The sequence below is a fragment of the Seriola dumerili genome, unplaced genomic scaffold (assembly GCF_002260705.1).
Source record: "Seriola dumerili isolate Sdu_G_001 unplaced genomic scaffold, Sdu_1.0 BDQW01000052.1, whole genome shotgun sequence".
NCBI lineage: Eukaryota > Metazoa > Chordata > Actinopteri > Carangiformes > Carangidae > Seriola > Seriola dumerili.
The window spans coordinates 10157608-10181969 of NW_019174307.1; the positions used below are offsets into that span (position 1 = coordinate 10157608).

The 24362-nt window shown below is 39.9% G+C and overlaps 1 protein-coding gene across 1 annotated transcript; it reads left to right on the forward strand.

The window, feature by feature from the left end:
* Positions 1-766: 766 nt before the first annotated feature.
* On the forward strand, positions 767-22360 carry kcnj3 (potassium voltage-gated channel subfamily J member 3). Its single transcript, XM_022740625.1, has 3 exons — positions 767-2304; positions 3361-3577; positions 20511-22360. The coding sequence occupies exons 1-3, from the start codon at positions 1627-1629 to the stop codon at positions 21104-21106; spliced, it is 1491 nt and encodes a 496-aa protein (XP_022596346.1). The 5' UTR covers positions 767-1626; the 3' UTR covers positions 21107-22360.
* The last annotated feature ends 2002 nt before the right edge of the window (positions 22361-24362 follow it).

Below are 24362 nucleotides of genomic sequence, written 5' to 3' on the forward strand. Positions count from 1 at the left end.
GAGAGAGACCATGAGGAAGAGAGGTGGTGGTATGTTCATCCTGCCTCGTGTGTTTGAGAGACACCATACAAGCCTGGGTAACTATGGTGTGGGTGTATTCCTCTGTGGCCATGATATGATAAGTGAATTCTGAGTAGTGCATCCTGGTTGCAGCCCCCCACCCCCACCCCAAGAGATCTCCTACAGTTTGCTGTGAGTTGTCAGCAGCTTTCCATGCAGAACTCGTTTCCCCTGTTAAGATCTCCTGCTGTATATAGCGTTCACAGGGTAAAGCTGGTGCAGCCACCCATGGAAGTGGGGTCGTCAGTGGCTGTTACCAGAGGCCTACCTGAAGAACAACCAGTAAACAAGGTGCATTTGTAAATGTCCACCACAGATGGGAGGACTTTTACTTAAACTGCAGATAAACTGTGGAGGAAATTAGGTGAACAATAACAATATATATTTGCTCAGCATCATGACACTATGCTTCATGGCAGTGTGTGTGCAGCACAGAGATAAAGATGTAAAATACTGTTGTTGTTTTTTTGTTACTATTTTTCATCATAGCTACAATTTTTATATTTATATATTTACCGTTTTGGCAGTAGCCACAGTGCTGTTCATTTATTGTAAGAGGCTAAAATGTGCCGTTCATAGTCATCATAGTATCTTGGCTGCAGTTTCATATATTTGATCACTTGGAGAAAAAAAAAACTGTCAAACCAGGCGAATCCTCTTCCCTCCTCCTCCGAATTGTCTGTCTTTGTAGTACCACTAGGCAACAGTGAGTGCATCACTGGAAACGTGGAAGTGGGCAGGAGCCGCGCAGGGAAACCGAAGGGAAAGAAGGATCTAAGCAGCCAAAAGAGCATTTGGTGGATCTCTAGCGCTGAACCATGACAATCCAGTCGACATTTTTCTGAGAGAGGAGGGAAGGTGCCCGAAAAGAGCCTGGCAATCAGCGTCGATGCGCGCAGCCAAAAATGACGACAGTGGGACGGTGATTTTCTTCCTCCAGCTCGTCATTTTTTACAGTCATATGCTTGGATGCAATTCATCTCCTATGTGTGCAGATCACAAAGAAAGGACTGGAAACCGACTCATCTCAAACACAGCCGCAAGTGCGCACAGAGACGTTTCACCCTGGAAAACGTTTCCAGCGAATAATTACGCAGAGATATTGGTGTTTAATGGCGCACTGAGGGATTTTGAACTTTCGCATGAAAACTTACTCTGTGAGTACACTTTTGAACAGGTCGATAATAGCCCCAACCTTCACGGGCGATGAGTAATCCACGACGCAGCAACTGATAAACCTGTAAAAACCTGGACTGCGACTGGCGCGTTTGGATACCTTATCCTGTGCGTCGCTTATAAGGCTTCATATGGCTTCTATCTTCGGGGTTCGTAAAGTACTCGCACGTTGTTGATATTTCATGGCTGTAGAGTGTAGCAACAGTAGTGTGTGGCGAAAGAGGACGATGCAAGACTAACTGGGGCGAAGACAGCGCACTTTTATCGCCTTATTTCCAAACAGGAGACATTGCGCACGGGCATTAACGACTGCAGCAACTACAACCCAGACTTTTTTTTTTTTCATTTCATCGAATCCTTTGTTATTTCTTTCGCTGCTGTCATCGTAGTATGTCTGCACTTCGAAAGAAATTTGGGGACGATTATCAGGTAGTGACCACCTCATCTAGCGGGTCTGGATTCAATCAACCTCCCCCAGAGAAAAAGAAGAAGAGGCAGCGGTTCGTGGACAAAAACGGGCGATGTAACGTCCAGCATGGGAACCTGGGTGGTGAAACCAGCAGATACCTCTCAGACTTATTCACGACACTAGTAGATTTGAAATGGCGCTGGAATCTATTTATTTTCATCCTCACCTACACAGTCGCTTGGCTCTTCATGGCCTCTATGTGGTGGTTCATCGCGTACATCAGAGGAGACCTCAACAAAGCTCACAATGACAAGTACACTCCATGTGTGGCCAATGTCTATAACTTTCCCTCAGCCTTTCTCTTCTTCATAGAGACAGAGGCCACTATAGGATATGGCTACAGATACATCACAGACAAATGCCCCGAGGGGATCATTCTCTTTCTTTTCCAGTCGATCCTCGGATCGATCGTCGATGCCTTTTTGATCGGGTGCATGTTTATCAAGATGTCTCAGCCCAAGAAAAGGGCCGAGACTTTGATGTTCAGTGAACATGCGGCGATTTCTATGCGAGATGGGAAACTAACTCTCATGTTCAGGGTGGGCAACCTGCGTAACAGCCATATGGTCTCTGCACAGATCCGCTGCAAATTGCTGAAAGTAAGTGATGCTACTTTTAGTGGGGATGCATTCTGTCTTTTTGTTCTATCCCAGTGGTTTATCATGGCCCACTTCAACATTTTTTTTTTTTTTTTTTAGGAAACTGATACAGTAAGGCCTACACACTGACATTTAAGCCTACTCCTAACTGTGCACAAAGCTATGAGGCATTAGACAAAACTACATCCTCATCTCAAAATATTCATAATGGATGCAAAAAAAAAAAAAAAAAAATCCATCACCTATCCTAAGCTATAGCACCACATGCAAATTACATATGATCACATCAATATGTCCCCTGTCAGACCTTGCTAAGAACATCTTGTTTATATTCTCATTTCTGAAATTGTTTCAAGTGTTGAATGACAAAGTGGCAGTGTGTTAAAACTTGGTGTGAATGTGCTGCTGTCCCTCATCAGGAGAACACCTTTGGATTTCCCTGCTGTTCACCTCCTGGCCTCACTAAAGTCTATAGTAAAACTATAACAACCTTTTCTTAGCAATGCTCTACGATGCAAATCCATATCCACCAATCATCATGGTAATATATAGGAATGCAGTGATAGTATAGGAGATTAAATGAAAAGTTTAAGGTAAGTATTAACTCAGTAAGTTTGAACAAAGACATAGTGCAACCACACCCACATCAGTAACTTATCAAAACTGTCATATAGACAAATAAACGTTTTACCTGTTTGTAGTTTCAGTGTCCTGACACAGCAGGGGAGTATGAGGCAGATGAACCCAATAGTACCAAGAAATTTGAACCAACTGGTTTGAGTCAGTTATCTCAAACAAGATACATTTTAACACTCAGTGGCACATCAAGTCACACGCTGAGATGCGTATTCTTCCAGTGTGGATGCCTCTTTAGACATAATGTAGGAAAATTATAGTCATTTTTTCTGATAGACTGATGATTGGTTACTCTGGCTGCACATAAAATGCGCAAAAGCTTACACAAAGGTCTTTGAAAAGCTGTAGATGAGTCTGTCTTTGTCCATTCCTTTCCCCCACCAAACATCTCTTTCCGTCTGTTTCTGTACGCTTCCATAGTCTCGCCAGACGCCCGAAGGCGAGTTTCTTCCGCTGGATCAGTTGGAGTTGGACGTGGGTTTCAGTACCGGGGCAGACCAGCTCTTTCTCGTCTCACCACTCACGATCTGCCATGTGATTGACACCAAAAGCCCCTTCTACGACCTCTCCCAGAGGTCCATGCAAACAGAGCAGTTTGAAATTGTGGTGATACTAGAAGGAATAGTAGAGACTACAGGTGAGTACCCACAGATGTGCATTTTTATAGGCCTGCTCTGGTCAAAAAAAAGAGAGTCTATAGCAGTATACAGTAGCTGAAGATGTTGTAATGTCTTTTGAGGTGTTTGTCTGTGGTCTATTTCTGCAACAAATCTTATGAATAATAGCGGGCTTTCATAGGTGTTAATAGCTGACATCCAAATGGACTCACTATCGACCTCTTGATTGCATTTCATTGATTTTTATTTCTGTGGCAACTAAAGAGTTACTTATAATAGCAGTGGTTAGCCTTTATAAATCATAGATTATTGATTTTCTGTTGCAGGTATTAAGTAAAATAATTTTTAATCTATGTGTTAAAACGCTTTCTGGGTTTGGGGAAGCAGAGCCAAGCTACCTATGAACACTTTCAAACTCCATCAGGTCAGTGTTAGGCTATACACACTTTCTTTTTCTCATTTGAGACAAATTCCTTTCCTCCGTCTTTGTGCCCGAACAGCACTTACCTCACGGCTGCTATTTCTCAGAGGGGATAATAATTTGCTTTCTAAGGTCCCTTAGGAATTAGGGAATTCCATTTCCACGAGATGAGTAACGCCCTGAGTAAAATTGTCCACTGTGGTCATTTTGAATTCGACCATTTATTTGACACAGCTGATAAAGCGGTGTGGGGAGAGCTCCTTCAGTGTTACAGAGTGAACAGAGGAGCAGTTGTAATATGACGGTTCAGAGAAAACAGCATATGGAGATGTGACAGGGAGGCTCACAGGCTGACACTGCAGACGGCAATTAGCAAAGATATTCAGCTCCTAGCAGATAGTTTTGATAGTCATATTTTTGCAGTTTCATTAAAGTCTCTTTGCAGCTGAGATGTATCTGACATATGATTCTTCACTACAAGACAATTGTAATTGCAATGTGCAGTTAATTAACCTGAACTTGCCTGATGCTGTGTACTGCTTGCTTTGTTTTTAAATTATGAATATATTCAGCGTAGTGATGAGATTTAATTATCATTGATACATTGGCAGATATTTATAGTACAACAGTGACTGTCACAGGAGCATGTGTCATCATATTGTCCTCATTTATAATAGTCACCATCTCAGTCTTAATTAAAGGGATTTGGCTTCATTCTTTGGGACTGTTATGTTTACACTTCACACACATTTCTGCATTAAGGAGCGGTTGTGGTTAGTTGGTGGAAAGGCTGATGAAGAAACAATCTATGGTTAAAAATTGATGTACAGTGAAAGTCTAAATCCTCAGACGCTTTCATTTCTGGCCAATGTAACTCTGTTTCCATGGCAACCTCTCCTTGAGTATTCAGGATTGCAGCACTGCACCTAAACTTAGGTTTTTTTATTCCTATGGTATAGGAATCATAACACAATTTCAGTAATAAACCGGGCAAACATGCAATGCCGAACATGAAATGAGATTGCTGTGCTGATAGCATCACCTGGTAGTGAGGAGGATCTCCTCTGAAATATGAAAAGCCCACAGAGGCGTTACTGTACCATGAAGCGCTCGCCAGAACAGGTGATACAGCAGAGAAAGAATAAGATGAAATATTTATGAGGCTCTGTGTTTACTAGTGAAGAAGCTGCCCAACTCCTCAGATCTGTCTTTTTTGTTATGTGTGGAAAAACCACTGTCTGGAACACGAGTTAAAATACTCCTCAGTGCAGATTAAAGCCTCGCATTCCCTGGTTTTTTGGATTTCTTACTAGATGATAACAGACACAACAGTATACCCTTTTTGACATAGTAACCTTTTGTTCCCCTACATCACACAAAAATATTTTGGACTCAGATTCTCTTTACACACAGGAGAAAATCGGAGCACGTAGGAGCACAGGATTGTTCCATTTTGCAGTAACCTCTGACAACCTCTACATTGTATAAAAAAGCTGTGAGCTATTCATCATTCCTTTTGAATAGGAGCCGAAGATGTTTTGATCAGCACCTCAGCATGATGCACTTTCCAAATGAGACATGTAGGATGTCTGGTAGCAGCATATTTTCTTCTGGACCGATGCCAGTTGTGGCTTTGTCGTATTGAGTTGGTTTTCTAACACGGCAGCAGAAAGATGTTGCGCTGCTGACAATGAATCGGCTTTACATCGTGTTGCAATTAATGTACTGTACATGCTGTCGGACTGGTTACCCTGAATAAAACTGGCATGCTGTGTGGAGGGAAAAAAAGCACAGACAAGAAGCCCGTAGTAAGTTTTGGATGAGTTAACGGCACTAACAGGGATGATGTCTGACACAATAACAGTCAATACAAACAACACAAACCACATCCCTACCCTACATGTAGTTTTATAGTGACTGCTATGTCAGGAGCTACAGAGCAAAGTATGCGTGCATAAGGCTCTGTGTGTGTGTGTGAGCGCTTCATGCTCACACCAACACCAAGCTGATTTACTTCTGCATTATTTGTGCACTGCATGACAGGTGCTTGGACAACAAAAGAGGAATTGAATAGTCCTAAAGTCAATATTGGTTGTGTGTGTATAGTGCTAATTCCAATAAATAACACATTCACGTCATCCAATAAATTCAAATGTTTTGCAAAAAAAAAAAAAAAGTACCTGTTAGATTTTGTAGTTGATAATAAGCTTATTAATTCTGACAGACTCTGCAGTGCAGCAACATCAACTTATATGTGATATGCTGGAGTCTGCTGGACAAACTAATCACACTTACTGTTCTGATGTCTCAATATTGATTCATTGAATTATTATATGCATATAATGGAATCTTGGAGCAACCTCATCTCCTAGAAGCTGTGTTTATGTAGAAGGGATGCAACTAAGGGTTATATTAATTATTGATTGATGTGCTGATTATATTCTTGATTAATAATTTAATACAAACCTCTAGTACAAAATGATAAAACATTGTAAAATGTAAAATGCGCATCACAGTTTCTCAACGCCCAAGATGATGTCTTCAGATAATGCCTGTTTTGTTTAACTAACAGTTCAGAAGCCAAAGATGTTCGCGGAGCCATGATGTAAAACACAGAAAAGCAGTAAATCAATGGAAGAGGAGGAACTACTGAATGTTTGGCATTTTTGCTTAAAAAATTACTGATATAATAGTATACATGACACGATCAGTAAATTGAGGAAATGTTGATTAACGCGTCTGACAAGTCACTAAATGTTGATACCAAACTCATCTGCAAAATGTTCACAGACGATGTATTTCCTATCTTTACGTCTCAGTATCTGCTCTTGCAACCAAAGCCTGATAAAACTTTGTTAAGGTTATGTTTCGTAAAACTCTCAGCACTCAGTTTGAGCTGCATAGTGACTCCTTCACTTTTATTCCTCAAAAGCTCTTGGCTAAGGTTAGGGAAAGATTGTGGCCTTGGTTTAACACAGAACAAGACAAAAGGGACTTGATACACAAGACATGAAATGTTTACTTCACTATCTTCAATCTTTTCTTAACTATAACCAAAGTGCCTCCATTGCCTGGGTGTCTACGTGTCAAGTCCTGTGCTTTGTATGCTCACCATCCACCCTGATGACCTCCCTGTCTCCAGTTGCATTTATATATTACTAAATTAGTTCCCCAATCATATGTGTGGTGACAAACATAAGTCCTGGCTGGAGTGGAGTGGAGCCCAGATTTAGAAGAGCTGTGGGAAGGTGGTCAGGGTGGATGGTGAGTGTACAAAGCCCAGGCCCTAGACTCCAGGGACTGGGGTTCACGTCCCATATGTGGTTGGGTTTTTGGCAATGAAAGGTTAAAGTTAGGGAAAGATTGTGTTTAGTCACTCCAGACTTTTTCTTTAATAATTAACCAAGACCACAATACTTCTCTAACCTCAAACAAGTGCTGCCTAAACATGAACATAACCATCAATGTGGGGCGGGTCAGCTCACCCTGTTTTCATTCTAATAGGTCCATACAGTTTTGTGACATCATGTGATTTCCACTGAAAACAGCTCCAGTACAAGGTCTTTAGTTTACTGTGCAGCAGGTTTTCATTTTAGATATATAGTGTTTATCTTGCATGTGTGAAAAATAATAGGAAAACAAATTATATACTTATATAATGACATATTAATGGTATTGCAGGGTCATTTTCACCGTTCCACTACAGAGCTGACGACGATGACCTAACTTTGACTCATCAGCTGATTCAGAGCTACTACATGCAGTCTTAAAATACATCAGGAGTTTAGATAAGTGTCCCATTAACACCAGTAATGCTGTTCAACACTACAAAGGCTTAAATCCCAAGCCAGAGGCAATCTGTTCATTAGTGGAGCTGATTCTTGAGAACCCAAAATAAACTGTAGCTGCTGGTAACAGACGTTTAGGTTCCTCGATCCAGCCACAAAACTAATCAGCGCATTGCAACTAAATTCATTTCCTGATTTTCGGTGTTGAACTTGCACAGGATGCAGTCACACCACAACACTCCTGTGTGACTGCTGCATTCATGGAGTTTAAGACCTTGCCGTTTTCAGATCAGAGACATAATAACTAACAAAAGATAAACAAGCTGAAGATTTATTTCATGGGGAACTCATTTTCATTACGGAACAGAAAGAAGTCTGTCGGCACATTAGTCAACCCTGAAATTTTGTATAATGCTTTAGGTCTAATATGGTGGCAAAACACAGTGTTAAGATCTCTACAAGCTTTGCAAAGTGTTTTTAAATTCACTCATCAGCTATGAAAAGCAGTGATTCATGAGGGTAAACTGTATCATCAGCATAAACCTTTTTTTCTTTTGAGATTGACGTGACTTTCATGTAAATGAGTGCGATCATTATACTTGCCGTGAATTTCATAAAATGCCGCAAATATATTTACAAACGTTTTTTTGGCAATGTGACCAGGGTTTTTAGGATTCATAGGCATAAAGTTTACTCCATGATAAACTCCGCCAGCTTAGTGTTCATTGAGATGGTTGCGTTTGAGTTTCAGTTAGACTTGATTTCATTCTTCAGGTGATACAACAGACAATTGGAACTGCACGAAAACACTCTCTGCTTAGTGAACTAACTAATGTTTGTAAATGATCTTCCACTGAATTGTGTGTTTGACATGAAACGCTGTGTCGCATTTCATCTCTTGATTTGGTTCTGAGGCAAATGATGGCAAAAAAAAAAAAAAAATTCAAAAGACACTCCTCTTCTTCTCTTTGATAAAGTTGTACGTTGATTTTGATTGTTTTCAGAGACGTCTGCCAGGCCCCCTCTTTTTCATACTGCTACAATGCTTCCCTATGATTCACTGTTACAGAATGAAGAAACAGAATATCCCAGTTATCCGCTCTTTTTAAAATGAGTGTGGGGGTGGTAGGGGTTGGTTGCATATAGACTGGATCTACTGATAATGAGTGTATTAATACAGTATTGACTGGAGTGTATGATGAATTGCCTGCCTATATGCTTCAACATTTGAAACTGTGCTTGAAGCCCTATCTTTTAATTGAAGTCTGTATTTGGATCTGTTTCAGGAACAAAAAGAAGCTAAAAGTATAATGACTGAATTCATGCCCATAGATGGATCTTCAATATTTATGATTAGATATATTAATTATTAATAAAAAGGCACTAAAGAGACTCTTGCCACCATAAAAAAGTAATTACCTGATCTGTGTAGTGGAAAAATAATTTTGTTATATAATACTCATATAATCATCATAGCTTCAATTAAGTTATTGTTGTGCAACAAATACAAATAAAGTGTATATTTAGAAAATGAAAATGGGTAATAATTGCTTTGATGCAGACTGTCTAGTAGTAAAGCCAGCCAGCATAATTAATTGGAAACATCTATTGCCACTGATTAGCAGAGCAGCCAATGTCATGGCCCGATCTGTGTTTTATCATCACCAGCAGTAATTGAAATGAAAATGGAGAGCTTTCTGTTGCGCTGGAGGCCTAATAGTTTCAATCACAGGAGTAAGAGGCCGTAGCCCCGGAAGGTCTGGGGTTGCGTGACGTCAGGAGCTTCAGAGCTTAGGTAAACACTGGCACAAGCGAAATGAGCCTGGTGTGACAGACTGTGCCGTCCTCTGGAGAAACTGACCATAATTCATTCTGAGTCATTACACCGAAAGCGAGTCCTCTCTTCCCAGTGTCGTGCTCCCTGGCACAGCCCCGCGGGTCAAAGGGTTAAAGCGGGTTCAGTGGGGAAGTTAACACTGCAGATCAGGTGAGAGCAGGAGTTTCCAATTAAATCTAATGTGCTCAGGGTGAGAACTCAGGAGAGAAGTGTCTGCCCGTGCTGAGCTCCACCTGTGAGCCGAGGTGATAAGACGCATGTTGGATACCTTATAGCTCTCTTGTTAAAATGTATTTCACGCTTTTGATTCACTTGTCTTTATTAGCAATACATTTTCCAATGACCTACTCTGAATATTTCAGCTCAACAATGCTGGCAGTGTTTGCAGCGTCACGAAAAGGTGTAGATACATAAAATCTGTATCTGAATACAATGAGATAATGATATACTTCCCTGGTAATGTTTAGTTGACGGTATAGATGGTGTGGTCCTGCTATTTAAGGTAGCTGCACTTTTTTGCTTCTATACATTTCAGTGGTGAATGTAGTACTTTTTATTCAACTACAGTAGTGTGGAGCTGTACTTAATAGTTACTTTGCAGATGAAGATTTTACATAAAAACAACATGGTGATGTTATAAAATATAACAGAAAATAAACAAGTTAAATTAGCTTCAGCTTTACTTTAACTTTAAGTACTATTGCTTCTGTAATAGTGTATTTTTATATCATAGTATTTTTTAAAATACTGAATAAATGTGTAAGATTAAAAACAGCATTAATAGATTAGACTTGAAATAATTATAGAGGCTTGATGAAAAATCATTAAAATCTATATAATCCAGTACAGTCTGCAGTATTACAATTGCCCCGCAATAAATACCAACTTTGTGACTCATAATGTTCTATTCTGAGACAGGCTCTCAGAGTGTTGGTTCTTTTGACTCTATGTTATGGTGTACTGGATTGTAGCAGATTGTATTCTGTACATATGGGCTATAGTTGAAATATAATTAATTTCATTACGACAATAATAAAAATGACAACTTCAAAATCACCATAGGGACGAGTCAACACCCCACAGAGTCTAAAAATGAACTGAGGTGTATAAGCTTCACAAAGGTTTGTTGCAAGGCTGTTGGATATGATTAAATTAGATTAAGGGTGTTCAATATAATTTGTCCACCTCCTGTATATTGACGACTACTGTACAATGACTCATTATGCCCTCCGCAAAGGCAACCTGGTTTAGCCTACATGTTGCATCAAAAAAGACTGAAATTAGCACTACTAATACTACGTAAACAAACAAGAGTATTCCAGGAACATGTGTGAGATTTACCTCCTATGTCTTCTGTACATATACAATAATTGTACTGGGGATGGACTCCACATAATGGGCATTGCAGAGAACCAGCTATGACATCCTGGATTCATTATCCCTTTTTAGATGAACTGTGCTGGGCTCCCGAGGGGGAGCACGGTAATTGTGTCTTTAGGGATTTGTCAAGTCCCTGTTGGATGGCAATAAATCACTGGTAGACGAGGTGTGGTGGCAGACCTCGGATGAACTCGCTCTGTGACGAAAGCAGGCAGAAATGCATTCAGCAACAATGCCTCAGTCTCCTTGTCGTGCTACGAAGAGTTAGAAATAATTGACTAGGTCTCCGTTGTTTTTATCTCAGAAGATGTGTGTGCTGTGTTGTTGTGAGAAGGACACTTTTTTTTTTTTTGTGATTAACAACACAAACTGGAGACCTCAACATTAACCCCTGTCTTGATGGAGGATGGGGCAAAGTGTTACATGGCCATAATGAGAGATAATATTGTGGCTCCACTTGTTCGAGGTGATGGTTGTGAAGAAGGTTGTGTTGCACTTGCAGTGTTGGTCAGTGGCAGCATTGATTGGCGGAGTTGTGACCATCCCTGAAGTGCAGGTGAATCAATCCTGCAACATGAACACAGATCCACATGAACATGCTGTTTCTCAAAGCTCGCCTTCAAGCGGGACCCTCCTCTGGGATGTCTCCTTCTATTTTTATCAATCAGACATGCTTGAGTTTACTGGAATAATCTGCTCGCTAGCTCAAGTGACAAGACTTGAAACAACAATTGAGACTTTGTCTTAACAGGAGTGCACTTCTTTTTGTTAGCATCCAATCCAACCTTTCAGTTATAACTCCTCTCTTCATGTTCTTCTTGATTTAAGTAGATATAATAGCTGAAATCAATATGCGATTATAGCTTTCACTCATCCAGTCTGTTTTATAGAAAGAAAATAATTTTCTGATCATTTCTGCTCTCAATTTATAATGAAGAGAAAATCATTCACAGCCCCAGCTGGTGTGAGCATATTCCCAGCGTGATTTTTCCTATTTGACCAATAGTGGTTGTTTGGCCTAAAGGAAATCCATCGATTGCCGTTTTGCTTAACTGGCTCCCTTTACAGCAGTATTCAGCATCGCCTTCACTTGGTAATGTGTGCTCTTCTGGCTGTGTTAATGGCCTACAGCCATATGTTCCTCTAGCCTGCCTGACACCCCACCTTGTGTGGAGATGGTTGGCAGCCCCTGCTCCTATTCCCTTCCCTTCCTTCCCTTTCCAGCAGCCTCCACACTCAAGCAATTGCCTCAGCATCCAGGCTCTCCCCTCCCCCACAGCAGTGCACTTCCCCTGCTTTCTCCCTCCATCAGCTTCCTCCTTGTTCTCATTGCTCGGCCGCTGCTGCTGTATGGGTGGAATAAAACCTCGGAGCTGCAAACAACTAGAAGCCACCTTCACTAATGGATCACACACCAAAACAGTATTTAGCTGGGGGGGGGGGGGGGGGGGCACACGACTTATTTTCATCTTTGAAAAGTCAAACTGTGAAAAACAGGTCATTGAATGCTTCTGGATTTTTCTACCACTTGATGGTGGTCACCATAGAAACAGATAATCAGACAGGACTTGTGGCCACAACAGCAGTATCCGTATCAAAATTAGATTTTTTATTCTATTATAAGAACAGTTTGTTCTATCCTTTGTAACATGTTATTGAAAAGAATAACAAGTCAGCTGTGAAAAGCCAAACTACTCAGAACTATATTACTCAGACTTGTGAACTGAACTTTCCTCTCTTCAGTAACTTAGACACACGGCTCGGCATCCTAATATTCTCCTCTTCTTAGCTTTCCATTACCTTATTCAGCACAGCAGCTGAAAATGTTGTAACGCAGATCCTACAAGAAGACAAAAAGGAATTCTGCCCCCTGTTTTTTCAAAAAGGATAACTGTCAAATGAATCGTTGTTCCTCACAGTCCAGCTGTGCAGTAAAGACATTTTGTGGCTCACCTTGGCCACAGCGAACGCTCCGACAAATGAGAGCAAGTGCTCGGATAAAAGGGTGAATCTTGGACGGTGTTGTGTGGTGGCGCCCTGTGTGTGTGCAACGTCCAGATTCTCATGCTTGTTTTTGCTCGCATTTTTCTCATACATAACACTTGAGCTGTTTCCACAGCCGTGATAGACTGTCAGGGGACTTTGCCGACAGCACTGCACTGGTGAGTGAGTTTGTGTGTGTGTGTGTGTGTGTGTGTGTGTGCGTGCGTGCGTGCGTGCGTGCGTGCGTGCGTGCGTATGTGACCATTTGAGTGACTGAGTGAAAGGGAAAGCCAGACAGACAGAGAAAGAGAGAGAGAGGGAGAGAGAGAGAGAGAGAGAGAGAGATGGATGGGAAGGTTATTTGTGATTTTGTCACTAAATAGGGGCTTGCGAAGAACTCTTTGACGCCCACCTTCCTTTTTCAGTGACTCGCATTGTGAAGAGTTCATATAGAGAAGTCATTTGAATAAACCTTCATTTTCACATAGCTGTCAATTTTGAGTGTCATGCGCTTGGTGCCTGTGGGTTGTTGAATCATATAATAGCAGTGATTTATTTTATTCAAAAATCTAGATTGAGCCTCTGCCTAGATGATTTGACAGAGCTGCAATAAATAGATCTCTGCTCTCAGGTCTGCCCCTTGACTTTACTCTGTCCTCAGTGTGTCAAGTGCAGATCTGCAGCTGAGAATATGACAGACCGGCGCCAAACGGATATGATCCTCCCGGCTTCTACAACCTGGATATGCTTCTTTTAGACCACTGAGCCTGTGAATACCACTTAGGTTTTTTTTTCAGCTACTATCAAGAAACACTGGCAGACTGCCTTCGAGTTTACAGTGCTTTTCTATTCCAGCCACCAAAGAACCCATTTTATCTTCACTGTCACTCCGCTGACTCTGCGGCTGCTTCACTTTGTGAGACCAGAGAGGCAGCCAGCTCTGTGTTATCAAGGAAAAGTGCATTTATTTAGAGTCTCAAGTGGAGATGGCTTTTGGGCATCTAAATCTCAAAGTTTATTCCTGACACAACTTCCTGCCTTTTTGCTTCTTTCGTAGTCTATAATGGAATCAGTTTGGAGTATGTGAAATATTGCATATACTGTACAGAGCAGATGGAGCACCTGTAATCTCTACAGCTCAGTGTTATATAGTCACTTCCTCAGTTTTTAAAATTCCATTTGAGTAATTTCTGGAGATTTTACTTTAAAACATGGTTGATGGCAGAAAAATCTCAGCACGTAACACAAGTACAAACATCGAGGCAGAAAATGTTTTTTCTCTGATTTTCTACGTTCTTTTCCCCCTGAAATTTACCTTTAATGATATGCTTTTTTTTTTTTTTTTTTTTTTACATCTCTTTGGAATTTGTGGATTCAGCAGAGGATTATTCTAATGCCTCTCCTGCTGTCGCATGCTGTAGATATTGCATATGAGAGCAGTAAACTGCCTGGTGAACTCCAGCGATGAAGGACTTCAGAGAGGATTTCACACTCTTGCAGGATTAAGATATACTGTACATTGGCCAGTCAGAAAACATCACATATCCCTCAGCCTGTATACTGTATACATCGTTTTATGAAATATAGGATGGAGATGTAGTGGAGCAGCTCTTACAATTCGATATGTGTTATTTGCTTCATGTGTTGAAAAATATTTTGCTTGTAAATTTTATTGCCTTTACACATATTTTTTATTTTTCATATGCTACATTTAAATTTTTTGTTGATAAACAGGATGTTTACTATATATATATTTATTTTTTTTTTTTTGGAAAATACTTCAAAACTTTGTTGTGCAACAAGTCCAATGCAATATAGATGCTGAGGTGAAATGAGAAAACGAAATGCTTCAGCTGATCTGAAACCATGAAAATTGGGGAGATGCAGTTTTTAGAAGATGGTGAGAATGTGACAGAAATGTAGAGTTTAATATTCTTAACAGTAAAATCGAAAAGTCAGACCATCAGCTGGACCATTTACAAATTAAAATGTTGCTTAGCCTATGCGTTTTAGCGCATTTTACCTTAATACTTTAATACTAATAAAAGTACTTTCTGTGACTTAAAGCAGTACTAATGGATTTTTAGGGGCAGAGGAACAAGCTGTAAACACAACATTACATATCACCTCATAAATTTGATATGGTGGACATATTAGCAAACAGTTGGCTAATTGGATCAGCAGCAGCCACAGAGCAACATTAGCATTTATTCAAAGTTGTGTTTCTGGCCACCTGGCAAATGGCACGCCACTATTCACTCTCCTTTTAGCTAGTTTAGATATTTGGCTTTTTAGCTGCCAAATGCTCCACTTTGTCTTTCTGGTGTTTGGTGAGCAGCAAATAGCGTATAGTGGGTTTATCAGCTAGGTAATGACGACAACTGTGATATTTAAAAAATTAAATGATAATATCGTGATGGCAGATGTTTGGCCTTGTGGATATTTTGTTTATAAATTCATCTGGTTACCCTTTTCACTATCCATTAAGTGTCATTTTTCTTTTTGTACAGTTATTGTTTCAGACTCTCTATAGCAACAATATCTTAATCATGAATTCTTTTGGTCATGGTAATTGTGTATAATTGTGATGAGAGCTGGTGAGACTGAACCAAAAGTCATTTGTATGTGTCTCATGTCAAGCGCTTCTATCACATTACACATAGTCATTTTATTAATTTTTGATATTAAAGTATTGATTAGTGCAGCTGTGCGGCTTCCACTGGCCTCACATGCTGATAAGACTGCTAGCACAAGAGACAGCTTAATAATTTCCAAAATCATTATCTGTACAAAGAGTTTCTTTGTTGTACAACTGGTGAGAAATACATGGTACCATAAGTCGATATATAATACACAGCAGTGCATTTATTTGTCCACAAAACATATGTAATATTGGTAAATCAACCAGAACACTGCTGATTCTGTAACAGGGGTGTTACTAAATCTCTCACTGTACGGCACTTTACTGTGAAAGGGCATTCCATTGTGGATTTGAGATGTATCGGTATTGGCTTCTACCGAGTCACAGAGGGGAAGAGATAACCATTTACTGAAATTAGAAGTGTAATGGATCCTCAGAGTTACAAATTTCTCTCCTAATGGGCTGAATGAGGAATTGTCTCTTCACCGACTCCAGTGATCTTTTTCCCTCCTGGTTTCTTCTGCCCCCCTCTTTCCCCTAACAGGGCTAATGTTTGTTTAACTGTATTTTTTTATTGGTCATGAGTGAAAGACAGAATGAATCTGCTTATGTGCTGACTCGCTTTTATTTTGATGATTTCAGTTACTTTCCCCATTACTTTTAGCCTATAAGTTGCCAGCTAATAGCAAAAAAAAAGCCCACCACAACATTTCGAAGCCTAAGTGATGTAGTTCAATCTAAATACTTAGAAACCAGCTGTTTTTCTAGTCTTTTGTTTGGAAATAAATGTTTTAAATATGCATATGTATTCTTATACTATCCTTTCTGAATTGAAAACCCAGGATCTCCAAATACTGGGATTTCTTTTTTTTTTCTCAACTCGAAGACTGTCTCCAAATGGGTTGAGAATATTTGCCTATGTTAAATGTAAATACAGCCAGTGGATTAAAATATTTAATCTTTAATTTAAAGCTGTAAAGAACCTGAAAATAGGAAGAAAACACCTTGTTTTTCTTGGTTCTTTAAATGTTGACATTTTCCAAATCTCAGGCCATGTGAATTCCTATTTTAATTGGCTGTTACACTGGATTGCTTTAGATGCTGTATGGCCAGGTTTAGGGCATCCTCGTGGTCGAGTTGTTGCAAATCAATACAGTGTAATTACAATTCTGCGTCCTTTGTCACACCTTGTATCTCTCTATCAAATAAAGGCAAAAACACCATAAAAAATCTTTTGTGAAAAAACATTATTAATCAGGAGTACCAAGCATAGGATGTAAAAGGTGTGTACAAAAATAGTCTTATGAGCTCGCATGGTTTCACTTTTTGCTACATGTTAACTGATGTTATAAACAGCTCTAACCGGCTGTGACAACAGCACACACCACATCGGAGGTGTTTCTTTCTCACTGCTGTGATGCTCTTCAGTTGCTTGTTCCCAGCAGCAAACAGCAGCAGAGAGAGGGACAGGATTATAATGGGTTTCTTTCCCACCCTGCTGTATGTGTGTTTATGACACAATGCTCATATGGTACGAAGGTGGCACAGATATAAAACAGCAATATACTGTAAGAGTGATAGATGACAGAGGAAGAGATAGTTGCTCTGTGCTTTATTAAAGATGACATTTGTAATACAAGTGCCGGCCTTCACTGATGAGAAGTCACCAAAATATATGATTTACCCACTGCACCAAAGCAAAGGCACTTTGAGATGAGGTTTTGTGTGGATGGATGATTTGACCCTGTCCTCAATGGAAAATCCATTTTGAGCAGTTTGAATGCTTTTCTTTTCTCTGTTTTCCCCCTGTCGTGATCTAAGAGAGAGACTTTTGTCTTGTGTTGTCACTGTTACTTTTGCCCAAACTCAGCAGTGAAAAGGTTTATGGCTGTTGCATGCGCACATTCCTACAGTTTTGTTTCCATAGAAACACTGAGTCCCGGGCAGGCGTGTATTTTAGAGTTACATAAGGCTTTACCAGTGATATGAAATACACTCAGATATGAGTATTCTCATTTGACTGGATTCCTATTTTAAGGCATAATAATACACAGTAACTGCAGAAAATGTCAAAAATCAGGGTTTATTTTTTTTTTATATTGGTGCTATTTTTGGCTGTTTACTCTCTTATGTGATCTTTGTCAAACATATCCCTCTACATGCCATCACAAACTGAACCGTGTTGTGGTCTCTCTGAAATTGGAGGAGCACAGTTCATTAGCATTGCTGTGTCTGTTATACTGTGTGCCATATGAATGTGGGTGTTGCAGAACAGCTGGTCTTTAGCAACACAATTGTATCTATATGATGCAACCTGGTTTATAATTATGCAATGGCTCAGGCACCAATCCTTGATCAGTGTATGAGAATTAAATGTATATTAATGACCATTATTAAGGTCTAGTGCCATTGTTAGTTTTGGAAGAAAGGTACAGTTGGTTAGACCGTCCACATCAGAGAGATTTGTTCTGGGGATTTTGGGGTGGGTGGGTGGGGGGGCTCCAGAGGAACAGGAACAGGGAACAGGTTGAACAGGGATTCAGCCCTAGGCCTGCAGGGTTCATGGGTTTCTAGAGACAGAGGTCTTACAGTAACTCCTACACCATCTGCGCGAACAATAGAGCATTATTAATAGATATAAGATGAAGCTATTTGGGTCTTGTGTATTACTGTAGCAACCTTTTGCCTCAGGCACAATTTCACTTCACTTGTTCAAACCTTTTTTCTTATCATGCACCAGTAAAGTTGCTATTGATGTTTTAGCCCTGTATACACAGTATGGATGTCTAGTTAGCATCGCAGCATTGACTGTACTATTCAATAAAGCAGGTGCTGCTGACTGCTGGTAGTGATTAAGTAGCTGTTATGAAACCTAAACAGAGAGCTTTTTACACCACAGCGTTCTCAGAATCAGTATACATACGCCTGTTCTTGATCAAATGGCGACTGCGCTTTGGCTGGAGGCAGTTAACAGGCTCACAATACAATAAGATTTCCATTCACACTTAACTCTCAATTGCTTTGGCCCTAAAGTTCTCATTAGTTTTGCCCACTTTATTCACTGCTGCACTGCACACTTCCATGTGCCTAAAGGCTCCGGGCCTCTGAAGCAATAGTGCAGAAGTAATGCTTTGAATACCCCAAACGCACTTGATGTTCAGTCTCTTGCACATCTGCGATTGTGTTCAGAGCTGTTATCAGTGAATTATTTTATGACCTTGGGAATCAGGCGGAATCACAGATGCCTCTAGTTTTTGACGATGACATCCTCGCAATCAGCAGTGGTGTCTCACTGTGAATGAGCGCTTTGGACCGAACTGTCGCTGCCAGAACAATATTAAGCTGGTAATTAAAACATGTGATAATAACCTACTGCAGTCCCTGATTTCCTAATGGATTTCAACAAGCCTTAACATGAGTACCCCCAGCCATTCCTCTATGCTAAAAGGGGCTTTTTGGGCTGATATAACCAATTTAGTGTTTTGTCTCACATGTAAACCTAATTATAGATTTTCTATGCTCACATTCAGTAAGAAATTAAAGTTGTTTTTTCATCAGAATGTTAACTATGTTGGGATGGACAGGGCTTTGCTGTGAGCAGTGTAGTATGATAAAAAAACAAAAAAAACATTGATCATTAATTCAAACCTCATAATTTTGCTAATTGCATTAATTTGTTTGTGAGGACATGAGGGGATTTTTTAAGCAGGTATTTAATTCAGAGTTCCCTGTGAGGGAAAATTTATTCCAAGTGTATCATAATCTGCTATCTGGTGCCAAACTTGGAGAGCATAGTGCACGCACAAACCCAGAACATACTAGATAGGATTTTTTTATTAGGATGTTGTTTTAATTTGTAATTTCCCAATGACAGAATTTATTGCTTTTAAGTTAATTGTCACACTCATTTTGGCCTCTCAAGCTGAACAATCTTATGAAACAGACACTTTATGTAACTTTTTGTGTTTTGGATTCCTTTTATTGTATAAGAAGGCTCCTGACACAAAAATAGATGTTGGTGTGAGCTAGACCTCCTGAAGTCTTTTCCTGCAGCCGTTCTCTGTCTGGGTTTGCCTCTCTAGCAATTTGATTATCTTAATCCTTTATCTTTTGTAGCTGCTAGCCAAGCTTAAGGTGTGGACTGAACTGTTAAGTAGCATAAGAGACTATGTGGGAAAGACCTATTCATTTTTATTTTTTTTACTAACAAAAATAATTATTCTTTCTCATGTAGACTTACTCTTCCTTTTATTAAATGCATAGAATTGTATGTGTAATTACCTACAGGTATATCAGCCTCAACCTCTCTTTTATGCATTAATGTGGATCCTCAGGTAAACAAAGCAGAAAATGAAATACTATAAAAACATTATACTGATGATCCAATTTACTCTGAATATATGGCAAAATGCCCTGGCAGTTATGGCGTACGCTCCTACAGTAATTTCAGAATAAGCTTTTATTTAAATAATTAGCCATATGTATTAAAAAAACAAAACAAAGTGAATAAATCAGCTATACTTTTAATTATTTTTACTTTTTTAAAAATTTTTATTTCTTATTTTTACTTTTTAATTATTATTTTACTTACGCTGGAAATTGCTCATCACGCTTGGAAACTAAAAATCAATTAAGCTTTTTATTTAGGCAACTGGCTCTGTAATACGGTAAGTACTGACTCAGTGAGGCCGTGGCAAGAATCCTGGTGAATAACATATTGTTGATTCTTATGGAACAGTGCCAAGCATATAATTAAATCAGGGTTCTGTTGTTAAACACTAGAGTCATGAAATGTTTCATAGGCTCTACTTTGTTGGGCTGTGGCAAGACAATGCCACATAATTTGTCATAATTTGTGAAGCCTCAGTGTTATTTTTGTGTTTTCTTCTTTCCTCCTTGACAGGGATGACCTGCCAAGCGAGGACGTCTTACACTGAGGACGAGGTTCTGTGGGGACACCGATTCTTCCCGGTTATCTCCTTGGAGGAAGGCTTCTTTAAGGTGGACTACTCTCAGTTCCATGCCACATTCGAGGTGCCCACCCCTCCGTACAGCGTGAAGGAGCAGGAGGAGGCTCTGCTCCTCTCGTCGCCCCTCATGGCTCCGTCCCTGTGCAACAGCGGGGAGAAGAACAGCTCCCTGGACTGCCTGGAGACCCTGGAGGACAATGACAGCACCACCAAGCTGCCCACCAAGCTCCAGAAGATCACAGGGCGGGACGGCCTGCCCAAGAAGCTACTAAGGATGAGCTCCACCACCTCAGAGATGACTTACAGCTTTGGAGACCTGCCCATGAAGCTGCAGCGAATCAGCTCTGTTCCCGGTGTCTCTGATGATAAGCAGGCTGGTAAGGCCTCCAAGATCAGCACAGAGCCCATCAGTAAGTCAGTGGCGGACTTACCTCCCAAGCTGCAGCGACTGGCCGGGGGAGGAGGGGGCAGGATGGACGGACACCTGCCGCCCAAACTCAGAAAGATGAATTCAGATCGCTTTACATAAAGAAGGCAACATATTTTAACTTATGCCAACCACCTTTATTTCCCTACCTGAAGTCCTTGTACTATTCCTAATTTATTAATGGACAATATTCTTATATAAAAAGAAATGTAGAATATGTGCACAAATACCTTATATAAAGTAGGGTGATGGAATTGAGCACATTTGTCCCTGGATGTAGGTGTACATGCTATGATGAAAGACCTCTGACATTTTTTAGGATGATGTACAATTAGCACAATCTGGCATGTAAGAAACAGCGCATGTAGAACAGAATCTCAATAATTTCTGGCATGACATTTATTGATATCTTATTTTACAAAAACAATTTCATTAGTGAATTTACTGACAGTGAAAAATTGCACAAAGCCATATGATTTACAACGTGGAAAACTTACATTACATGGTTCTAATTTGTGGTGGCGAAAGACACATACATTTGTTTTGAGTTGATTGCTTTTGTTGTTTAATGTAAAATTGTGGCAATGTTATGTTGATTGCATGCTCCTCTTATTGACTTAGCTATACAAAGGTAATAGACAAAGATGTTTAGCCTTAACTATATTACCTTGTTTCCATTTTCATGTTTGTTCACAGCTGTATTTTTGGTATTTCATATATAGACTATTTTACCATGTGCGATTTTATGACTTTATTAGTTGATCAAATACCGAATATGTTGCTAGATGATGCGTTTTACATTTGAAAACGCATCATCTGCATCATATGACCTGTCTGAGCTGGGCACAATGCTACACAATTTCACTTGCTTATTAAAGTAACACTTAAGTTGAAAAAGTCAGTACTTGTACTTGATAAGCACAAAGCAATCATTATATAATAACCCTATGATATTAGACAGCATTTATGGGCATTTTGTCTTAAATTAACTGCTTAGGGCAGTAGTTCAGTACTGTGCAATCACTTTGTTTCATTACAAAATCAGTTTAATCCGCAGTAGGCCTGTGTGGTCATATGAGACACTCCATTAGAATTTCAACTTAGGTGTTACTGGTTAGATTTAGAGGTGGGCCTGTAAGGAAATCATAACCTTTGTCTTAAGGGCCCATATTCTCTCTCCTCTGTGATGAAAGCAATAATATTATAATGACTATAATCTTTATATAGCCACAGGGTCTACCACAGCCCTATATTCATTCTGTTTACTGAATCCATGCCATAAAATCTGGTTTTCTCTAAATGCATCAAAGACATTGTATGATACCCAATCTCTTCAGGAATAAAGATCTGACATAACTGTTTAGCATCTTGCTACTTTGACCGGATGTAATGCATGCTTTTCCAGTTCAAAATCAATAAATTGTTATAAATGAGCTTATTACAGGGGGGTGGTCAAAATGATGGAAGACCAACAACACTCTTACCTCACTGCTGGCCGGTGTGTGGCTGCATCTACCACCACCGCATTGAGTCTGACCATCACCCAAAGCTAAGCATATTCAAATCACTGTGGATAGAACCATTTTTACCGGTCACCTGCAAAGGAATAGTGACACTGTGGGGAATGCAGTTATTTGTTTTCTTGCCGAGAGTTAGAAGTAAAGATCGATACCACTCTCACATCTATACAGTAAATGTGAGGCTGGAGCCAGCAGCCGAATAGTGTGAACAGAGCCAGGCTATTATTTGTTTCATCTGTCTGTTGCATTGATTTGATTAATCTGTTTGTTTTAATCTATACAAACAGCAAAGTGTGAAGATAACACACCATTGCAGCATATAACCCCCTCTGTAAAATGGCACCACACTTCAGTTTTTATACAGATTAACCAAAAGAGACATGACCATGCTAAATAGTGAAATGTAGAGCAGCCGGCACCTCAGGACAGAACCAGTTATGCTAAGCTAAACTAAGCTAACTGGATGCTTGCCGTATAGCCACATCGTGTATATTTCCTGTACAGACACAAGAGTGGTATCAGTATTCTCATCTAACTTTCTCTGCAAGAAAGTGAATAAAATGTCAAACTGTTCCTTTAATGCCAAAAACGTGTAAGATCCTTTCTTGGAGCAACAATGCCTCTTACATACCTGACAATTCATTCCCTTATGTATGCATTTAAAGAGCAGAGACAGAAAGCCCTGGTAAACAGGAGGTGCTGGGGGTGATCACTCCAAATTTCAAGGCCGACAGATACTGAACATGTGCTCTGGCAGATAACTAGACCAAAACCCTGTCAAAAGTCTCCGGAGCAAAGATGCAGACGATTGTATCTTTTTAGAGTCAGTGGTACAGTCTGCAGACCTTTTTCAACAACACAAAAGATACAACACTCACCACGGATTGCTCGTGCTATTTTTGTACGTTTATCTCGCCTTATTGACAACACATGCAGGGCTGCAAATTGATGTGATCTATTTCTAAATCTGGACCAAAACTGTGCCAGATAAAGGATCCCACTTCGACACAGAGCCAGTGTCACTGCGAGATGTCTTTTCTTCTGGCGCTTTCATTGTTTTGATCATACCCTGTGTAATCATTGTTGCTGTTCATATTTCACAGTACACTCTCTGTTGCTGTCAAATACGCTGTGTAAATATTAACTGTATTTCAAGAGAGACCTTAAGAAAGGACTGGTGGAGATAAAGTCAGTGCCATGACTGTAGGTGTCGCAGGCAGTGGGCTTAATCTGAATCTCTCAAATAAACATGGGTTGGATCAGAATATCAAAACTGCTGATGGCATTACCCTCTGACTCCCTGGAGATGGGGTGCTAACCCCTTTAGGCCACCTTATAACATCACTTGTTTTACCAGCAAAACAATTGCCCTTTATCACCCAAGAGATCGTTGATCCAGATGTCACCTTTTTCTTTTTTGGCTTTTGTTACAGGAGGAGTTGCAGGAGTGAGGTCTCTCCAGCAGGAGCCATTAATGCCTCCTCACAGAAATAGCATTTCAATGCTAAAATAATCGACTCAAGTGTATTTGGAAGATGTGGGAGGACTGTAGTAGGAGGCAAGAGAAGGGTTATTCAGAGTTTAAAATCTTGTTATGCATTCAACAAAAAATTAAATTCTTTTGGAGATGTTTTGATAATTTCCATTATCAGGTTTCTTGACATATAATATCTGACACAGACTCAGCCTGTGGCGAAGGAAACAGCTGCTTGCTTATAACAGGATAAATGAAACACAATTTTTGCCCTGAAATGGCAGCGTTTTCTATTTCCCTTCCCACTTTCTATTGAATCCAAATGACTCACAAACACATCTTTTTACTTTCTGAGAAGCAGTTT

What these genes read in the sequence shown, in the direction of transcription:
- kcnj3 (XM_022740625.1), top strand. Translation starts at nt 1,627, where the DNA reads ATGTCTGCACTTCGAAAGAAATTTGGGGACGATTATCAGGTAGTGACC. An exon ending in TCCGCTGCAAATTGCTGAAA is followed by an intron (nt 2,305 to 3,360) that starts GTAAGTGATGCT and finishes ACGCTTCCATAG; the next exon opens with TCTCGCCAGACGCCCGAAGG. An exon ending in AGGAATAGTAGAGACTACAG is followed by an intron (nt 3,578 to 20,510) that starts GTGAGTACCCAC and finishes CCTCCTTGACAG; the next exon opens with GGATGACCTGCCAAGCGAGG.